The sequence below is a fragment of the Trichechus manatus genome, unplaced genomic scaffold (genome assembly GCF_000243295.1).
Source record: "Trichechus manatus latirostris isolate Lorelei unplaced genomic scaffold, TriManLat1.0 scaffold00313, whole genome shotgun sequence".
NCBI lineage: Eukaryota > Metazoa > Chordata > Mammalia > Sirenia > Trichechidae > Trichechus > Trichechus manatus.
Genome location: NW_004444249.1, coordinates 861,670 through 883,026, shown reverse-complemented (window position 1 = coordinate 883,026; position 21,357 = coordinate 861,670). Strand labels below are relative to the sequence as shown.

The 21,357-nt window shown below is 39.5% G+C and overlaps 1 protein-coding gene across 1 annotated transcript in view; it reads right to left on the bottom strand.

Annotated features, from left to right (window-relative positions):
- CMAS (cytidine monophosphate N-acetylneuraminic acid synthetase) overlaps positions 1 to 19,101 on the bottom strand; it is a 37,653-nt gene extending 18,552 nt beyond the window's left edge. Inside the window, exons 1-4 of the mRNA XM_004390635.2 lie at positions 18,809 to 19,101; positions 7,344 to 7,486; positions 6,278 to 6,433; positions 4,267 to 4,400 (exon numbers count right to left, since the gene is read on the bottom strand). Of these exons, the coding sequence (XP_004390692.1) occupies positions 4,267 to 4,400; positions 6,278 to 6,433; positions 7,344 to 7,486; positions 18,809 to 19,068 (693 nt within the window). The 5' untranslated portion in view covers positions 19,069 to 19,101. The remainder of the gene's footprint in view (positions 1 to 4,266; positions 4,401 to 6,277; positions 6,434 to 7,343; positions 7,487 to 18,808) is intronic.
- Between the last annotated feature and the right edge of the window lie 2,256 nt (positions 19,102 to 21,357).

The following is a 21,357-nucleotide window of genomic DNA, read 5'->3' as shown; positions in this document are numbered from 1 at the left end:
TCCTAGCTAGAGCAATAAGGCAAGAAAAAGAAATAAAGGGCATCCAAATTGGTAATGAAGAAGTTAACCTGTCCCTATTTGTGAATGATATGATATTATACATAGAAAACCCAAAAGACTCCACAAGAAAACTACTGAAACTAATAGAAAGATTCAGCAGAGTAGAAGGATACAAGATAAACATGCAAAAATCGGTTGGATTCCTATACACCGACAAAGAGAACAACTAAAAGGAAATCAGGAAAGCAATACCATTTATAATAGCCCCTAAAAAAAAAAAAACTTTAGAATAAATCTAACCAGGGATATAAAAGACCTATACAAAGAAAACTACAAAACATACTGCAAGAAACCAAAAGACAGCGACATAAATGGAAAAACTTAACATGCTCATGGATTAGTAGACTCAACGTTGTGAAAATGACAATTCTACCCAAAGCAATTTACAAATAGAATGCAATGCAATCCAAATACCAACAACATTCTTTAATGAGATGGAAAAACTAATCATTAACTATATGGAAAGGGAAGAAGCCGCAGATAAGTAAAGCACTACTGAAGAAGAAAAATAAATTAGGAGGACTCACACTACCTGGCCTCAGAACCTACTATACAGCTACAGTAGTCAAAACAGCCTGGTACTGGTACAACGACACAAACATTTACCAATGGAACAGAATTGAGAACCCCGACGTAAATCCATCCATCTATCGTCACCTGATCTTTGATAGGGGCCCAAAGTCCATCAAATGGGGGAAAGACAGTCTTTTCAACAAATGGTACCGGCAAAACTGGATGTCCATCTGCAAAAAAATGAAATAGGACCCATACCTCACACCATATACAAAAACTACTTCAAAATGGATCAAAGACCTAAATATAAAGCCAAAAACTATAAAGTTCATAGTAGAAAAAATAGGATCAGCACTAGAGGCTCTAATACATGGCATTAACAGGAAACAAACCATAACCAACAACACAAAAACTCTAGAAGATAAGCTAGATAACTGGGGTCTTCTAAAAATTAAACACTTGTGCTCATCAAAAGACTTCATCAAAAGAGTAAAAAGAGAACCTACAGACTGGGAAAAAAATTTTGGCTATGAAAAATCCAACAAAGACATAATCTCTAAAATCTACAGGAAAATCCAATACTTCTACAACAAAAAGACAATTCAATTAAAAAATGGGCGAAGGAAATGAATACTTTACCAAATAAGACATTCAAGTGGCCAACAGATACATGAGGAAATGCTCTTGATCACTAGCCATTAGAGAAATGCAAATCAAAACCACAATGAGATACCATCTCACCCCGGCATTACTTGCACAAATAAAAAAAAACAAAACAGGAAATAACAAATGTTGGAGAAGCTGTGGGGAGATCGGAACTCTTATGCACTGCTGGTGGGAATGAAAAATGATACAACCATTTTGGAAAACAATATGGCACTTCCTTAGAAAGCTGGACATAGAAATACCGTATGATCCAGCAATCCCACTCCTAGGAATATATCCTAGAGAAATAAGAGTCGTCACACGAAGAGACACATGCAAACCCGTATTTACCGCAGCATTGTTCACAACAGCAAAAGGATGGAAACAACCTAGATCCTCATCAACAGATGAATGGATAAACAAACTATGGTAGATACACACAATGGAGTATCACTCAACGACAAAGAACAATGATGAATCTGCGAAGCATCTCATAACATGGATGAATCTGGAGGGCATTATGTTGAGTGAAATAAGTCAATCACAAAAGGACAAATATTGTATGAGACCACTACTATAAAAACTTCTGAAAAGGTTTACATACAAAAAGAAACAATCTTTGATGGTTTTAAGGGAGGGGAGGAGTAGGGATGGAAAAACACTAAATAGACAATAGATAAGTGGTAACTTTGGTGAAGGGTAAGACAGTACACAATATTGGGGAAGCCAGCACAACTTGCACAAGGCAAGGTCCTGGAAACTCCACAGACACATCCCAACTCCCTGAGGGACCAAATTGCTGGGCTGAGGGCTGTGGGGACCATGGTCTCAGGGAACATCTAGCTCAATTGGCATAACATAGTTTATAAAGAAAATATTCTACATTCTACTTTGGTGAGTAGCATCGGGGGTCTTAACAGCTTGTGAGCGGCCATATAAGATACTCCACTGGCCTCACCCCTTTGGGACCAAGGGAGAATGAAGAAACTAAAGACATTTGGGAAAGATTAGTCCAAAGGACTAATGGACGACAACTACCACAGCCTCCACCAGACTGAGTCCAGTACAACTAGATGGTGCCTAGCTACCACTACTGACTGCTCTAACAGGCATCACAACAGAGGGTCCCAGACAGAGCTGGAGAAAAATGTAGAACAAAATTCTAACTCAAAAAAAGAGACCAGACTTACTGGCCTGATAGAAGACTGGAGAAACCCCCAGAGTATGGCCCCCGGACACCCTTTTAGCTCAGTAATGAAGTCACTCCCAAGGTTCACCGTTCAGCCAAAGATTAGACAGACTCATAAAACAAAATGAGACTAAAGGGGCACAACAGTCCTTGAGGGACAAGGACTAGAAGGCAGGAGGGGACAGGAAAGCTGGTAAGGAACCCAAGGTCAAGAAGAGAGAGTGTTGACATGTTGTGGGGTTGTTAACCAATGTCATAAAACAATATGTATACTAACTGTTTAATAAGAAACTAGTTTGTTCTGTAAAAAACCTTAATCTAAAGTAAAATTTAAGAAAAGTCAAAAAAATTTTTTAAAATTTTATCTATACAGTGCAAGCTCCCTATTTTTCTTTAAATAGATTTCTATTTTAAGACTGAATAAAGCACAAATAATACTCGTCCTCCAGTATTCTGACCACAAGGAATTTTATGGAAATCCTCTAACTGTATCGCCTTTTTTCTGGCAGGCTCTCTCATCATCATCCAACAGTAGTATAAAAGTTTTTGGAACTTCTGTTCCAACTTGCAACTAAGAGGCAAGACAGGGAGGAAAAGTAAATGCAATATCTATTGTACAGAATTGTCTTGGATCCCTGAACTACAGATAAAAATGGACAATAAGTGTCTGGGTCATCCATGGGCAAAGGCAGGAAACAGTCTTCTGATCCTGGAGCACTGCGGACAAAGGGAGCAGGTGTTCCACTGATAGTAATTATTTGCATGACTAGAAAATTTCATTTTTCAAAATTGTCAGTGTCTTCACAAATCTTGTTACAATGAGAAACTTCATTTTTTCCCACACTTTAGAAAAGGCTTGGACCACAGTTCCCCTTAGAAAAGAGCACGGGCAGGGAGGTATCTACATGTGTCAAGTCTAATCTTCCTGGATACAGTTTGCCTATACACTGACCAGAAAACTGAAATACTTTCCTCACTTATCCCTCAGAGCATGAGTCACATGAGAATTTTTACTACAGCATGTGTGGACTTTTTGTTTTGTTTTATAATGCTATTTTTTAAGTAACATAAGAAACTGAATTCAAATCCTGACCATACCATTTACCAGCTATTTTTGCCTTGAGCCAATTATTTAATTTCTTAGAGCTACAGTTTCCTCTTCTGTAAAACTGAGAAATGTCTGCTTCATTAAGTTGTTCTGCAGATTACATGAGATGATCTATATAAAGTGTTTCATATAGTCCTTGGTATACAGCAAGTACTGAATAAATAACTGGTATAATTAACAAATAGTATATGATGCAACCACGTAGACAATTCATAGAACTCTAAAGATAAGACTTCCAACCCCCTTATTTTAAAATCAGGGCAATGAGACCCAGAACAGATAAAATGATGTATTCAAGTTTACAGTTAAAGATACAGTTGGGACTAGAATCTGGTTTTCCTGACTCCAAGTTGGTGCTCTTTCACCTCTACTATATTAGGTTTTTTCTCTCTTTTTAAAACAAGTAGAAGGTATTCAACTATACATCTACAACCTAACAGTAACACAAACACGGGTTACAAACAAAGTTTTGAAAGGAATCATATAAGCACCAGGACACATGTAGAACATTCAGTACTTGATTCATTTTTTATCTTAGTGTTACAGCTATAGCAGAATTCCTTGCATATTTATTGGATGGATTACAAAGATCAGTACTTCAGGGTAAATGTCTCAGATGATAAATCATTTGTTATTGCCTTTTCTCTAAGGGTTAATATTTCCCTTTATGAGCTATGCCATACTTCTTTCTAGGACTAAAAGTACACATATAAAAGGATTTAAAAGGTTTTTGCAAAACAAAGGCACAAACCTGTAAGTAACCCATCTCTATCAAATGTCTTTTAGCAAAATAAAACGAGCCATTTTCATATAGTTCTCCATCCCAGTCTTGTCTACGAGGCCGCTTAGCTGGATTCAAATTCAGAGGCTCAGTCACTTCACGAACTAGAAGCAAAAAGATAGTTAAGTCCAGATCACTTTGAATATAGGAAGTGTTCATTTAGTTAATGAAGTAAGTCCAGTAACTTTAAAAAAAAAAAATCTAAACAAAATGAACTTGGAATGTAGAAGCTGTTAAGTGCTTGACTACTGGCCAAAAGGTCAGTGGTTTGAACTTACCCAGAGATGCCTCAGAAGATAAGCCTGGTGATCTACTTTTGAAAGGTCACAGCCTTGAAAACCCTATGGGGCAGTTCTACTCTGGACATCTAGGGTCCCATGAGTCAGAATCAACTCGACGACAACTAACTACAATAACAACAGACAAATATCTAAAAGATTTTCTTTAAAAAAAGAAACAAAATCCCTACTGATTCTGATGATTTCTTTGCCTTCCAATAGTTAAACATAGAAAAAGAAAGTATTTTATGGAGGAATTCTATCTAATTATGGTTTGAATTAGTATTATAAACATAATACTCTGGGGGAGACATCAAAGCAACCTTAAAGTAGCTTAGAAAGAACTGAACTTGACATAAAATGCCCATATTCAATATTTAAGTCCTTTATCTATTTCTCATGATTTGCTTCTACCGAAATAGAATGTATGTGTTATTTATCTAATGTGGTTGAGAAATTACTTTCATGGAATTATTCCAGAAAATAATTTATGAGTTTTTCCATAAATTATTGAAACTTTTATATTGATGAAAATATTTTTGTAATATATTATACATTCTTACCAGTAGTAGATAAATTAACTGAACATAGCTTAATAATGTCTATTATTCTCCTTGTTTATTTATTAATATCCTTGATAATAATAAATGCTCAGCAATAAGAACAGAAATGATTTTAACAAGATGTGATAAATGAAGCCCTCAGTACTAGTACATACGGATTTCCTTGCCCTTTCAATGAACTTCCCAATTTTTGCATGTGTGAATGGGTGCACACACGCGTGCGTATGTTTAATAAAGGGTGACTCTTCAGAACCTTCTTTACTTTTGGCTGTCATGTCTGTGTGTGAAGGCTTCTAAGAAAAAGCTCTACTTACTCGCCTAACTAAACCATCCTCTGCTCAATGCCCCCTCAGTATTTGATATAATCTAGGAAAAATATTCAGTGACTTTTATCTAGAATAGCTGTATGTAGCGTGGTTTTCTAGGCAGTGGATATACAACAGTGAAGATGGATGACCTTTAAGGTCTCTACTCTCATGGAGTTCCCAATCTAGTGGTAGAGATAGGTGATAAACAAATAAACTAATTAATTCAAGTGATGCTCTGAAGAAAAGGAGAGAGAAGGACAAGCCCTTCCTAGGGAACAAGGATAAGGAGCTGCTTTCTCTCTGGGGACATGTGTGGAGTCTGAGCAAGGAGAACACGGAAGATCAAGCTTGGCATAAGCAGAGGAACTCTGCTAGGGTAAGGAGAAATCAGAAGAGCTTTTAATGGCCCTGTGGAATCGTTCTTATCTAAGGAGTTATAAATTTGGAGAAGTAATTCCACAATTTCATTCTTGAGGTTGTTAAGAACTCTGGTGGATCCTTTCTCTTCCAGTATGATTTATTTGTATGGAGTTTATCAAACAACTTCTAGAACAAAGACAAAAGTATCTAATCTAGAAAAAATGACATCTCTCCCTCAAAAAGCAAATAGAGGGTTAGAACATTCTTTTGAAAAGAGTGAAGCAAAGAATTAATTTGGTCTCACTATCTTGCCTCAATCACAAGATTTAGAACCAATTACAAATGTCATTAATTACTGTGGTTAAGAATCACATATTCTTTTTTGCTGTTCCCCTTTTACTCCCTACTCCTAAATATTTATAAAAATGCTTCTCAGTAAAATACACTAAAACAAAGACTGATAACAGATTACCTCCTTTCTGAATTTCACTCCATCGAAACTGATGGCGCCTCACAACAGAGAAAACAGAATCATATCCTTCTTCTCGAATCATGTCTGCAACTTTCTGAAGGTCAGCAGGATGTAAACATGGAGAAGTAGCTTGAATATTTCCTACAATGTCAACCTCTTAAAAAGACAAAAGAAATGAAAAGGATATCAACATAAAGTTTGTGAAATAAAATTTTTAAGTTCTGCTTTATGAAAACAGATTCTCTTACCCATAACACTACAGGTCATCTTATTAAATGTTAGAAACTTATGAGCTGTATAATCATAAATATATATATAACTTTGAATGCCAATAGCTATGCCTGGAGCCCTGGTGGTGTAGCAGTTAACAGCTCAGCTGCTAACCAAAAGGTCAGCAGTTTGAATCTACCAGCCGCTCCTTGGAAACCCTATGGGGCAGTTCTACTCTCTCCTATAGAGTCGTTATGAGTCGGAATTGACTCAACAGCAACAGGTTTGGTTTTTTACAGCTATGCCTTGAACTATAACTTTTAGAAGTAGCTTCTCTTGTTTCACATCAGGGTATTTAGGTGACCAGGCTCACTGAAACACTTGAAACGTATTCTTTCAGAAAACAATCAAAGATTAATGAACATGTCCTATTTCCAAGACACCAGAGTTCTTATAACCCTGGCTCACTGATCTTGTGATTGTCTTAGTAAGGTTCCTACTCAGACTTTGATAATGTTTGAGCATATGCTGCTCTCTTATAAGATTTATATATTCTGATGTAATTGTCAACCAATCAAAAATTTTATGTTCAAAGTTCCTGATGAAATTATACATAAGTACCCAGAAAATTAATCAAAGCACTGATTTACTTGGTAATGATGTGCTGCCCAACTTTAAAGTTGTTGATTAAACCTGCATAGCATTCTGTTAATGGTGTTCTGAGTTATTTTTGACAAGTTCTTACCAAGCAAGTAATACTAAGATCTTAAATCCAAATGTTTAAACAGGTCTTCTGAAACGATAACTAGTTGGGAATTACGTAACATTTTTAATAAACTATTAATCAAACGCATACCATTGTGATAATTAAGAAACTCTATGATGGCATCTAGTGAGGTAGAGCTGTCTTTCGAAACTTCGGAACTTCTTCGATGAACTTGTGCACCAAATTGTTTGGCCACGGTCTCAATTTCTTCATGGTCTGTTGAAACCCATACACTGTTCAAATTTAAAAAAACAAAACAAAACAGCCAAATCACCAAAAAAATCATTACAGATAAAAGGGGCGCTGCAACCCAAGAATACAACTTACATAATACTACAATAGATTTTGTACTATCAAAATAATGTTACAGATAAAAGTAACAGAAAACTTAAAAGAAGTTAATTATAAAGCATTTTGTATCTAAATATATTTTAAAATCCCTCAATCAAAAAGTATTATTTATATAAATCCTAGATAGTTTTATAAAATCAGAGAAAAAAAAGATACTTGGTATTTTTAAGACTACTAGTATATTAGGCAAAACAGTAGTGCTAGAAGTTCAAATATAAAGGGAACTAAAAAGGACCCTGCTTGTTATTTCCTATTCAAATCCAAAATATTGTATAAAATATTTTAATACATCTACTTGAAAAAAATTGACGGGTTAGCCAAACCATAAAGCTGAAGGGGTTTCAAGCTTAGAAGACAATAAATGCACAAGTACTACATTCAAATTAATCAGCTAATCTAACTTTTTTTCCCCACTAACAGAGGGTGTGTGTGTATATAAATATATATATGTATACATACGCCTACTCATTTATCAACTATCTCGATATCTGACATTTCGCATTTACGAGAGTAAAAAATCTATTATCCTACTATTTTACACATAAATGATACACATCTGGCAGTAACAAATGCCAAGTTGGAAGGCAAGAGTTAACGTTGGTTATGATGGTTATGTTTCAACTTGGCTGGGCCATGACTCTCAGTGGTCTGACAGTTATGTGATGATGCAATTTGGCACTTATGTAATAATGTAGTCATCCTCTGTTTTGTGATCTGATGTGGTCAGCCTCCATTTTTGCATACGGCCAATTTTGACCTAGTCTTTGCAACCTAACCATGTTGATAAGTGACATGTGTGTGCACAGTCATGCGTCATATAGCATCCATGATATGTTCTGTGAAATAGGACATTATGTGATTTGGATGTTGTATGAACACCTGACTCCATGGAGTGCAGGCCTCCTGGGTGCATGGGCCCAGGGGCTGCTGTGTGGTACATGGCCTGAGCAGCTCCTGCTGTGGACACCTCAGGTGAGTGCTCAGCTGGATCCTGTCCAGTGTGCTGGCCCTGCAGCCCCATGATCATGGCGGGGAGGCTCTGGGCGCAGGTTGGGGCAGCAGCGGAGCAGTCTCGGCAACCTGATGTCCTTACCCTGGCCAGGTCCCACAATGCCTGCTGAATTTGGGTGCTCAACAGCAGGACTGGGTGCCCATTCTTTCCAGTGGCAGGGGTGCCTGTTCCTGTGGGTGGGGGGCAGTGGGGTGGGTTCATTGCTGAGTTGGGCTGCGGGCATCCCTTGGAGGGCATGCACCAGACCACAGATGTATATGCAGCCAGACACTGCCCGAACTGATGTTATGTGGTGCGTAACTGTATGTATGTATGTGTATATGTACATATATATGTTTGAACACAGAATAAATTTGATTGGTGCCACTGATAATAATTAAAGACACGGAGAACAAGGCTTGATTGGCTTAGGAGAGTTTAACTTAACAGCTCTATTACCACAGTTTACATAGTTGCCCATTAAGACTTTAAAAGATGATGATTAAGAGCAAAATCCTTTTTTTGGGATGTGTACCAGGGAGCATCAAAAGAAGACGGAAGGAATACACAGAGTTACTGTACCAAAAAGGATTGGTAGACATTCAACCATTTCAGGAGGTAGCATATGATCAAGAACTGATGGTACTGAAGGAAGAAGCCCAAGCTGCACTGGAGGCATTGGCAAAAAACAAGGCTCCAGGAACTGACAGAATACCAATTGAGATGTTTCAACAAACAGATGCTGCACTGGAGGTGCTCACTCGTCTATGCCAAGAAATTTGGAAGACAGCTACCTGGCCAACTGACTGGAAGAGATCCATATGTGTGTCCATTCCTAAGAAAGGTGATTCCACTGAATACAGAAATTATCAAACAATATCATTAATATCATACACAAGTAAAATTTTGCTAATGATAATTCAAAAACAGTGCAGCACTACACCAACAGGGAACTGCTGGAAATTCAAGCTAGATTCAGAAGATGTGAAACAAGGGATATCATTACTGATGTCAGATGGATACTGGCTGAAAGCAGAGAATACCAGAAAGATCTTTACTTGTGTTTTATTGACTATGCAAAGGCATTTGACTGTGTGGATCATACCGAATTATGGATAACATTGCGAAGAATGGGAATTCCAGAACACTTAATTGTGCTCATGAGGAAGCTGTCCATAAACCAAGAGGCAGTTGTTTGAACAAAACAAAGGGATATTGTGTGGCTTAAAGTCAGGAAAGGTGTGTGTCAGGGTTGTATCCTTTCACCATACTTATTCAATCTGTATGCTGAGCAAAGAATCTGAGAAGCTTGACTATATGAAAAAGAACGGGGCATTAGGATTAGTGGAAGACTCACTAACAACCTGTGATATGCAGAGGACACAACCTTGCTAGCTGAAAGCGAAGAGGACTTGTAGCACTTACTGATGAAGATAAAAGACCACAGCCTTCAGTATGGATTACACTTCAATATAAAGAAAACAAAAATCCTCACAACTGGACCAGTAAGCAACATCATGATAAATGGAGAAAATGCTGAAGTTGTCAAGGATTTCATTTTACTTGATCCATAATCAACATCCATGGAAGCAGAAGTCAAGAAATCCAACAACACAGTGCACTGGGCAAATCTGCTGCAAAAGACCTCTTTTAAACTGAAAAGCAAAGATATCACTTTGAGGATGAAGGTGTGCCTGACCCAAGCCATGATATTTTCAATCGCCTCATATGCATGCAAAAGCTGGACTCTGAACAAGGAAGACCGAAGAACTGATGCCTTTGAATTATGGTGTTGGCGAAGAATATGAATATATCATGGACTGCCAAAAGAACTAACACATCCGTCTTGGAAGAAGTACAGCCAAAGTGCTCCTTGGAAGCAAAGATGGCAACACTTTGTCTCACATACTTTGGACATGTCATCATGAGGGACCAGTCCCTGGAGGACATCATGTTGGTAAGGTAGAGGGTCAGCAAAAAAGAGGAAGATCCTCAATGAGATGGACTGACACAGTGGCTGCAACAATGGGCTCAAACACAGCAACAATTGTGAGGATGTCACAGGAGTGGGCAGTGTTTCGTTCTATTGTACAAGGGGTCGCTATGAGTCAGAACCAACTCAGCAACACCTAACAACTAATCTACAATGAAGTTTTGTTTCTGGACTGTTACTGATTGAATTGTGTCCCCCAAAATATGTGCGGTAAATCTTAAACCCCTATACCTATGGGTGTAATTCCACTTGGGAATAGGACTTTCTTTGTTATGTTAATGAGACCTTATCAGTGTAGGGTGTATCTTAAGCCAATCACCTCTGAGATATAAAAGGAGCAGATTAGGCACAGAGAAGAAAGCACAAATGGAGGAGGAAGACATTTGCCACATGAAGATTGCCAAGGAACTGAGGCACAGAAGCTAAAAGGAGGCAAGGGCCTTCCCCCAGAGCTGGCATCCTGAATTTGGACATCTAGCCTCTTAAACTGAGAGAAAATAAATTTCTGTTTGTTAAAGCCACCCATTTGTGATATTTCTGTTATAGCAGCACTAAGAAACTAAAACATGGACCTTCACAAATTCCCATTGCTAGAAATAGAAAATATGAATATTACTTTAGCCATAATATTTTACTAGCAGTATCATACAAAGACATTTTAATAATTTATAGTCTCGATACAGATATATTCTGTTTATCCTATTCATTAAACATTTATTGAGGGAAGAACTGCATGTTTCAAATGCCTATGCTCAATTATCAATACTGAAACGAAAATAAGTCAAAGAAATTTTTCTAACATCTGAGGATTTCATTTATTAATTTAATTAAATTAATTTTTTTAAGAGCTCAGTTGCTAATCAAAAGGTCAGCAGTTTCAATCTACCAGCTGCTCCTTGGAAACCCTACAGGGCAGTTATACTCTGTCCTTTAGGGTCACTATGAGTTGGAACTGACTCCATGGCAATGGGTTTGGTTTCAATATTTTTAGGAGGGTTTAAATCAAAGAATAAAGTCAATTAACAAACAAACAAACAACAACAACAAAAAATCGAAGGAAGCCTGGGATACAAGATGAGCCACTGGCAGGGGTCAGGTCTTATGCTATCTACTCATGTTACTCAGTGCAAGGCAGAACATAGGAGCCCCTGTTTTCCTCCATCTGGAAATCTGAAACAATTTTGGGATAGATTTTTCACTGCAGAAATGTCACAGTAAAAGTTGTATAACAAAGTGAAGTCACCAATGAAAAGCCAGTAAAATTTTAAAACAGAAATGGTGAAAGGAGGGTGATGATAATTAGAATACAGTACAAAGCAAACAGTAAAAACAAAAGATGGGTTTTCTTTAATTGATATCACTAATTTTCATAAAGTAAATTACTAAAGCTATTTTCTTCACTGTTCTGATATTTACTGCAATAAAAATAGAACAAGACAGGGTTCAGTGATCTTTCTGAAACACTTAAAAGCTAAATAAAAAAGAACAGTGGTATGGAAGACCTGCTTGCAACAAGTGTGTTTGCTTTCTTTTCTCTTCCTTTTTTTTTTTTTTTAAATTAATTCACTCATGAAATGTTTAGAGTGCCTATTCTATCCCAGGCAATACTCTGGACACTGAGGATATTACAACATATATAATACAGTCCCATTTTCTGCTTATCAGTAGAGACTGAGGGCAACACAGTATTATAATTCCCTTCAAACCACTAGAATCTCTGGGTGGTTAATGTGCTTGGCTGCTAGCTGAAATGCTGGAATTTTGAGTACACTCACAGGCACCTCGAAAGAAAGGCCTGTCAATCTACTTCTGAAAAATTAGCCATTGAAAACCCTATGGAGCGCAGTTGTGCTCTGACACACATGGGATCACCATGAGTCAGAATCTACTCAACAGTAACTGCTTTTTTGAAAACCATAAAGGAAAGAGAGATGAGGAAGCAATTAAATAATAACGACACTTGAGGTTGCCATGATTAGGAATTGACTCAATGGCAACTAACAACAACTTCATAATACTTTACTTTTTACAAAGTACTTTTACAGTGCCTGCTATATAAGAGGTGCTCAATGTGTATTTGTTGAATAAATGTAACAGTGAATGGTTAAGAGCATGGGTTCTGAAGGGAGGTGCTCAAATTCTGGCTCTACCACGTTAGCTATTATGACCCTGGGCAAAATCCATACTCTCCTTGTTATGCATTAATTGTGTCCCCCAAAAATGTGTGTCAACTTGGCTAGGTCATGATTCCCAGTATTGTGTGGTTGTCCTCCATTTTGTGATCTGATGTGATTACCCTATGTGCTGTAAATCCTTAACCTCTATGACGTTAATGAGGCATTATTACAGGCAATTATATTAATGGTCAGGATTCAATCTACAGAATTAGGTTATATCCTGAGTCAATCTCTTTTGAGATACAAAAGAGAGAAGCAAGCAGAGAGGAGAGCCAAGAAAGAAGCGACAAGAGCGGAGCATGTCCTTTGGACCCAGGGTCCCTGCACTGAGAAGCTCTTAGACTAGGGGAAGACTGATAACAAGGACCTTCCCCCAGAACCAACAGAGACAGAAAGCCTTCCCCTGGAGCTAGCACCCTGAATTTGGACTTCTAGCCTCCAAGACTGTGAGAGAATAAATTTTTGTCTTTTAAAGCCATCCACTTGTGGTATTTCTGTTACAGAAGCACCAGATAACTAAGACAGAATTTGGTACCATGAATAGGGTGCTGCTGTAACAGATACGTAAAATATGGAAGCGGTTTTGAAAATGTGAATGGGTTTGAGGCTGAAAGAGTTTAAGATGTCTAATAGTAAAAGTGACTCATAGCGACCCTATTTTAGGTACCTGTTACAGGAGCACGCTACTATTCCCATTTAAATAGCTAACATTTATTTAATGTTTATTCTATGTTAATTGGTTTATATTTCATGTTCACAACAACCATATTGGTAACTACTATTACTATCATCTCCATTTTACTGAAAATGGAGGCTTAGGGAGTGTCTTACTCATCTAGTGCTGCTGTAACAGAAATACCACAAGTGGATGGCTTTAACAAACAGAAATTTATTCTCTCACAGTCCAGGAGGCTAAAAGTCTAAACTCAGGGTGCCAGCTCCAGAGGAAGGCTTTTTCTCTCTACTGTCTCTGAGTGAAGGTCCTTGTCATCAATCTTCCCCTAGTCTAGGAGCTTCTCAGTGCAGGGACCCCGGGTCCAAAGGACACACTTTGCTCGTGGTGCTCCTTTCTTGGTGTTATGAGGTCCCTCTCCTCTCTACTTGCTTCTCTCTTTTATATCTCAAAAGAGACTGACTCAAGATACAACATAATCCCGTAGATAATAAAGTAGGAATGGTAATGTTGTTGTTAGTTGCCGTTGATTCTGACTCATGGTGATGTCATGTGTACAGAGCAGAACTGTGCTCCATAGGCTTTACAAGGCTGTGACCTTTCAGAAGCAGGTCACCAGGCCTTTCCTCTTAGGTGTCACTAGGTGGGTTCGAACTGCCAACATTTTGTAGTCCAGTGCTTAACCATTTGCACCACCCAGGGACTCCTCAGAATGATAATTAATATTATATACACACACATATATAGTATACATGTATATATATTATATATACATGATTATATATTGTATAGTATATATGTATATATTTATATATACATATATATGGTCATTTAATCCTCATACTGAATCTGCTAAAAGGAAAACTGATGTTTGCTTTCAGATCTTCAAAGGTCCAAAAGTCACAGGTGTCTAATTTGTATGCATTACGTAAGACAATGACACTATGGATAAGAAAATAGCATTCCATGTGTAAACTGTACACATATGTAGTTACCCCTTAAAATACAATGATCATCACATTTTTAAGGGACTAAGTGAATAGACAATTTTCCTTTGGTATAGGGGTATCATATGAAGGAAGGCCAAAGAGAAAGAATGTGGAAGTGAATAAACAAGCCTAATAAAATCTAAAATCAAGCAAAGTAAATGTCAAAGTCTAATGTCAATGGTGTTAGCTTCGAATGAAGTCATAGTACATCTAACAGGATGAACAGGAATAGTAACCATGGTATTTACAACAGTTATTTCAAATCACAAACTGCCATTTTAAGGACAGTGATATAGCATAAGCCTTTCATAAAACATAAATCCACACCCTAGAAATGCAACTAAAGTTATTATGTTTATTTTTCACAAGTATGTTAGGCAACACTTAAAAAATTAATTGATTCTGAGGTGTACTTCCACAGCACTGAACCCTCTGTTGAAAATCTAGCTCCCACGAAATCAGCTCTAACAATAACTCTTTATTAGCTAAATAAAAAAAACTTCATCTTAGAATTTTTCTCAACTGCTAACTACTCAAGTTAGTATACAAAGTTTAGGAACCTTGAAAAGTATTGTTAGCTTTAATTCTGAGCAGGCCAGAAAAATCTGCATCGATTAAGTCAAATGATGATTTTGAACAAAATAATCTCCAAGTTATCTTCTAGCTCTGAAAAATACAAATTAGGCAGCTACAATTTTCTTCAATTCCTTCCTGGGGTAAATATTTGTGGAAGAAATAAGGAAAAGGGAGAGAAGAAGGAAGGGTCTTCCAATTTCCTCCTGCAGCTTCAGAAAAAGTCAATTCCGTTCAAATCAGCATATTTTAATTAAGGGTCTAATATATAAAGCATGTGAAGCATACCAAGATATGATAGTACCTCATCACTGGCTCCATGAAGCTTTTTATCTAGTAGAGCAGGGGTTGCCCTGGGCCAAATCCAGCCTACCCCTCAGCCTGTTTTTGTAAATCAAGTGTTACTGGAACACAGCTCTGATCATTCATTTATGTATTATTTACAGCTGATTTCTTCATATAATGGCAGAATCGAATAGTTCCAAGAGAGACCATCTGGCTTGCAAAGCCCAAAATATTTTCTATCTGGCCCTGTACAGAAAAAGTTTGGTAACCCCTGAAATAGAGAATAAAGGCATATTTCAATTAACTCTCCAAATTCAAAGAATCTTAGCACTACAAAGAATTTTGAAGATCATTACATCTCTCATTTTACAAGCAAGGGAACTATGACCCATGGAAGAGATGAAGATTGCAAAAACTTCCAATACAAGGGAAAAATGTCAATGATAGATCACACAGTATATGCCAGGTACCTTGGAGGTGCAGTGGTTAAGAGCTTAGCTGCTAGCCAAAGGCTGGCAGTTTGAACCCACCAGCTGCTCCTTGGAAACTCTATGGGGCAGTTCTACTCTGTCCTATAAAGTTGCTGTAAGTCAGAATCAACTCAACAGCAACGGGTTTGGTTTTGGTTTTGATCCTAAGGACTAGGAGCCCTGGTGGTGCAATGGTTAAGTGCTCAGCTGCTAACCAAAAGGTTGGTGGTTCAAACCCACCAGCCACTCCATGGGAAAAAGATGTGGCAGTCTGCTTCCATAAAGATTACAGCCTTGGAAACCCTATGGGGCAGTTCTACTCTGTCCTGTACAGTCACTATGAGTTGGACTCAACTCCATGGCAGTGGGTATTCCAAGGACAATATATACATTATCTCATCCTCAGTAAGTCTATGAGATAAAGTCGTTTCTGCAGATGAGGAAACTGAGGCACAGAGAGGTTAAGAGATTTGCCCAGCGTTGCTCAGTTAATACATGGTGAAGCTGGAATTCAAAAACAATTTGACTCCAAGGCTCATGCTCTTACCAGTGTATTTGTGTGTGTGTCGGTGTGTGTATAAAAATCGTTTTGTAGTGAAATCCCCAATGTCGGTTGTAATGGCTATTTGTTGGGTTTTGACTCCTCACCATCTACTCCCCCTCACTTTTGGTAACAGCACTCCACTTTTTCTCTTGGTGATCCTCTCTGTTATGTGTTTCAGGACAGGCTCCATCACTGGAACATGTGGCTAAAATGTGCCAATACCAGCACTGTGTACTCCTAGCCATAGTATTTGGTTCAAGAATGAGCAGAGGACCCAATGAGACTCTTGTTAAAGCTGCCAGGAGAACAGCTCTTTCTGATAAGACTCTAACCTGGAACAATATGGGGAATGCAACCACACTGACACCATAAAAGGAGAGCCTGCCTAGAAGAACAAAGAAATGGAGGGTCCTGGTGAAAAAAGTGTACCATCCCTTTAACCTGCTTTATTTTACTTAAAAATATTTCTCACCACTTGATACAGTATGTACTCATCTGTTCGTATATTGCCTGTCTTCATATTACAATGCAAGCTTCATTAGAGCAGAGACTAGCCCTACTACTACGGCTATAAGCCCTGGTCCAGGAATTAAAACAGAACTATGCCTGGCACATAGTAAAACCAAACCAGTTGCCATTGATTTGTTTCCAATTCATGGTGACCCCACGTGTGTCAGGATAGAAGTGTGCTCCATTGGGTTTTCAATAGCTGTGATCTTTTGGAAGGAGACTGCCAGGCCTTTCTTCCAAGGTGACTCTGGGAGGTTTCGAACTGCCAACCTTTTGGTTAATATCTGAGTGCTTAACCATTTGCGCCACTCAGGGACTCCTTGGCACATAGTAGGTACTCAATAAATATTTGCTGAATAAGCGTTCTTGCCCTTGAATCTGATTATACCTGAAACAAGTCCTACCCTTTTTTGGTGGTGGTGGTGAGTGCCACTGAGTCGATCCTGACTCATAGCGACGCTACAGGACAGAGTAAAACTGCCCCATGGGGTCTAGACTGTAAATCTTCATCGGAGCAGACTGCCAGGTCTTTTCTCCCATGCTGCAGCTGATGGGTTTGAACCACTAACCTTTCTGATAGCAGCTGAGCACTTAACCATTGGGCACCAGGGAAAGGGGTTTTCTGACACAGGCAACCAAAGAGTTGTAAGTGATAGTTTTGTTCTCAGTTAATCTACTGTGAATGTGATTTTTGATCTCCAGTTCATTCCACAAAAATAGTATTTCATCCACTTCTCTCAGTCCTTCTTCTCAGTTTGTACCTCTCTGGGGGTAGAAATGTTCAAAAGTCTGTGAGTGTCACAAGGACATGAACCATGAGGGCAAAAACTAATGTTGCATTCATGTTGGTATTACCTTATCTATGATGACATAAATTAGGACTCAGTAAATGTTTACTGAACTGGCCCAAACTGTCTAGTCCTTCCCTATCTCTCCTTTGCACACTTCCTTTTACTTTAGTGTGAACTTCAGGGTGCCAGCTCCTATTTGCCTAGCTCCGCCCAGAGCTTCCTTTGGATTAAAACATTAACAAAATTAGTAAGTTTATACTTTTTTGAGTATCTCCTTTTTAAACAAGGCTGGTTAAATGAAAATCATTTATTTACTCATATAACAGTATCAATTTCAAAAACAGTCATCTTTTTACAAATCAAAACCCAATCATCAAAAGGTGAAAGTAATTTAATTTCCATAATAACAAATTCAAGTGTAATTAGGTTGAAGCTACTGTGTGTAAATTCATTCTTGGCACAGAATCTTATCTCCCTTCTTTTATTAATGACATCAGCTTGTAACTCCTAGCCAATCTGGCATATGGTAATGTCTCTAAAGGATGTACAATTAAAACTGTCCTCAGGGCAGACAAGATTTCAAAGGTATAACCATTTATAAACATGTCATAATACAAGTAGCCTTATACTTCCTGTCTCTCACCTATGTAAAAATGTGGGGAGCTTTCTAGATTATGCTGACTCACAGGCAAATAAGAGTATTTTGCAAAGGTGAAGAAAGGATCTCCAAACTGAGCTTGAACCCAGGAAAGCTCTGACACCCGACTCTATTCATGAACCTGATGCCTCCCTAATCAATCAACACCAAGCGGTTAGCAGAGGCTGAGCAACAGGGGAATGTCAAGAGGGCCTCGGTCTAAAAGGAGTACACATATTATCGCGGACGTTTCATTGGGGTGGCCTCTTTCACTTTCCCCTGCGAGGTCAATCGGGACGGAGACGGTTGGAAAGAAGCAATCATCTACCCTTTTACAAACGGGCGGACATTCTCAAGGGCGGGGACAGGAACTGTCCCTGGTCATGACCACTAGCAGCTAAGGAACAAGCAACTGTAGCCCCTCCTCCCCCGGCTCTCAGCAAGGGCCAGACACCCGGGACCTTGCAGCCCCGTCCAGGAGCGACCACCCTGGAAGTCCCCAGCCCCTTCGGCGCCCAACGGGGCCTCTCCCCCGCCACCCGAGCCCAGGCCCCCTCCCGCACATGCGCACCTCTGGAAGACCCCCGAGTCCAGGGCTGCACGCAGGACCCAGCCAATGAGCGGGACCCCCGCCAGGTACTTAATGTTCTTCAGGGGGATGCCCTTGCTACCGCCCCGGGCCAGAATCAAGGCCGCCAGGTGCGGGGGCTTCTCCACACCTCGGCCCTGGCCGCCCCGGGAGTTACGCTGCAGCTTCGGCGGCCGGCCCCTGGACGGTCGCCCCCGCGGGTTGGAGACAGAGGTAGTGGCCCCCTTCTCCACCGAGTCCATCTTCCTCCCACGCCTCCTCCCCAGCTTTTCCACATCCGGGAGCTCTCCACTCGCCACCTCAGCGCGGCGCCGCCGGCCCCCTCCCGGCGGCGCGCTTGGGTGTTGCTCCTGGCCCCGCCCGCATGCCACGCCCCCTCGAGGGGCATGCCGGAAGTTGTAGTCCGCGGCTGCCTCGCCTGGGCTCCTTAGGCCAGGTGGGCCCTAATACCGCGATCCCAAACCTAACCCAAATCGTGGGAGTTTGGGGACATCTGGAGGAAACGTGGCTTCTGTCGTGCTTGATATTGTCTGGAGATTTCTAAAAAAGATTTATAAATTCTTGATCTTTTCCTGAAGAATCTTCTCACTTAAGAATTTTAGTGAGTTTTTCCAATTAAAAAAAGGGGACAGGATATGAACAGGCACTTTGTGAAAGAAGACATTCAGGCAGCTAACAGACACATGAAGAAATGCTCACGATCATTAGCCATTAGAGAAATGTAAATCGCCCAACAAGGCTAGTATTAATCCAAAAAACACAAGATAATAAATGCTGGAGAGGTTGTGGAGAGACTGGAACACTTACGCACTGTTGGTGGGAATGTAAAATGGTACGACCACTTTGGAAATCGATTTGGCGCTTCCTTAAAAAGCTAGAAATAGAAGTACCACACAATCCAGCAATCCTGCTCCTTGGAATATATCCTGGAGAAATAAGAGCCATCACACGAATAGATACATGCACACCCATGTTCATTGCAGCACTGTTCACAAAAGCAAAAAGATGGAAACAACCTAGGTGCCCATGAACGGACGAATGGATAAACACATTATGGTATATCCACACAATGGACTACTACGCAAGGATAAAGAACAAAGTTGAAGCCATGAAACATCTTATAACATGGAGGGCATTATGCTGAGTGAATTTAGTCAGTCACAGAAGGACAAATATTGTATAAGACCACTATTATAAGAACTCAGGAAAAGGTTTAAACACAGAAGAAAACATTCTATGATGGTTACAAGGTTGGGGGCGGGGAGGGTGAGGGTTATTCACTAACTAGATAGTAGACAAGAGTTGTCTTAGGAAAAGGGAAGGACAGCACACACTAGAAGTCAGTACAACTGGACTAAACCAAGGCTAAGAAGTTTCCCGAATACAATCAAACAATACGAGGGACGGAGTAGCAGGGGCAGGGGTCTGGGGACCATGCTTTCAGTGGACATCTAGGTCAATTGGCATAACAAAGTTTATTAAGAAAATGTTCTGCTTCCTACTTTGGTGAGTGACATCCAGGGTCTTAAAAGCTAGCAAGCGGCCATCTAAGATGCATCAATTGGTCCCAACCACCTGAAGTAAAGGAGAATGAAGAACACCAAAGACACAACGAAAGTATTAGCCCAAGAGGCAGAAAGGACCACATAAACCAGAGACTCCATCAGCCTGAGATCAGAAGAACTAGATGGTGCCCAGCTACCACCAATGACCGCCCTGACAGGGAACACAACAGACAGTCCCTGATGGAGCAGGAGAAAGGTGAGGTGCAGAACTCAAATTCTAGTAAAAAGACCAGACTTAATGGTCTGACTGAGACTGGAGGAACCCCAGAAAGCATGACCCCTGGACTCTCTGTCAACTCAGAACTAAAACAATTCCTGAGGTCAACTCCTCAGACAAAGATTAGACTGGACTGTGGGACATCAAATGATACTCGTGAAGAGTATGCTTCTTAGCTCAAGTAGATACATGAGACTAAATGGGCAGCCTCTGTTCGGAGGTGAGATGAAAAGGCAGAGAGGGTTAGGAGCTGGTTGAATGGACACGGGAAATCAGGTGGAAAGGAGGAGTGTGCTGTCACAGTATAGGGAGAGCAATTAGGGTCACATAACAATGTATATATAAATTTTTGTATGAGAGACTAACTTGAAACATAAACTTTAACTACAACAATAAACAAAAGAATTTTAGTGGGTTTTTTACTACACTTTCTGGTGCACACTAACACAACTTAATTTTATATTTAAAAAGTTATATTTTAAATCTACGTCTTTCTCTTAAGGTCCTGACTCATTTTTCCAATATTTTGCTGACCACCTCATTGTAATATCCTTCAGGCACCTTAAACTCAACATTTACCTTGACTATGCCCCTCTAGTAGTGGACACACATGGTCCTTTTTTTTTCCTTGTCTGCTAATCTTTTCCTTTTAGGAATTGTCACTTCCATCACCTGTTGGGGCTTTGACTCATATCCTCTGCATTGTAGGGGTGGGTGCGTGACTCAAGCTAGTCAATCCAAGTACCTGA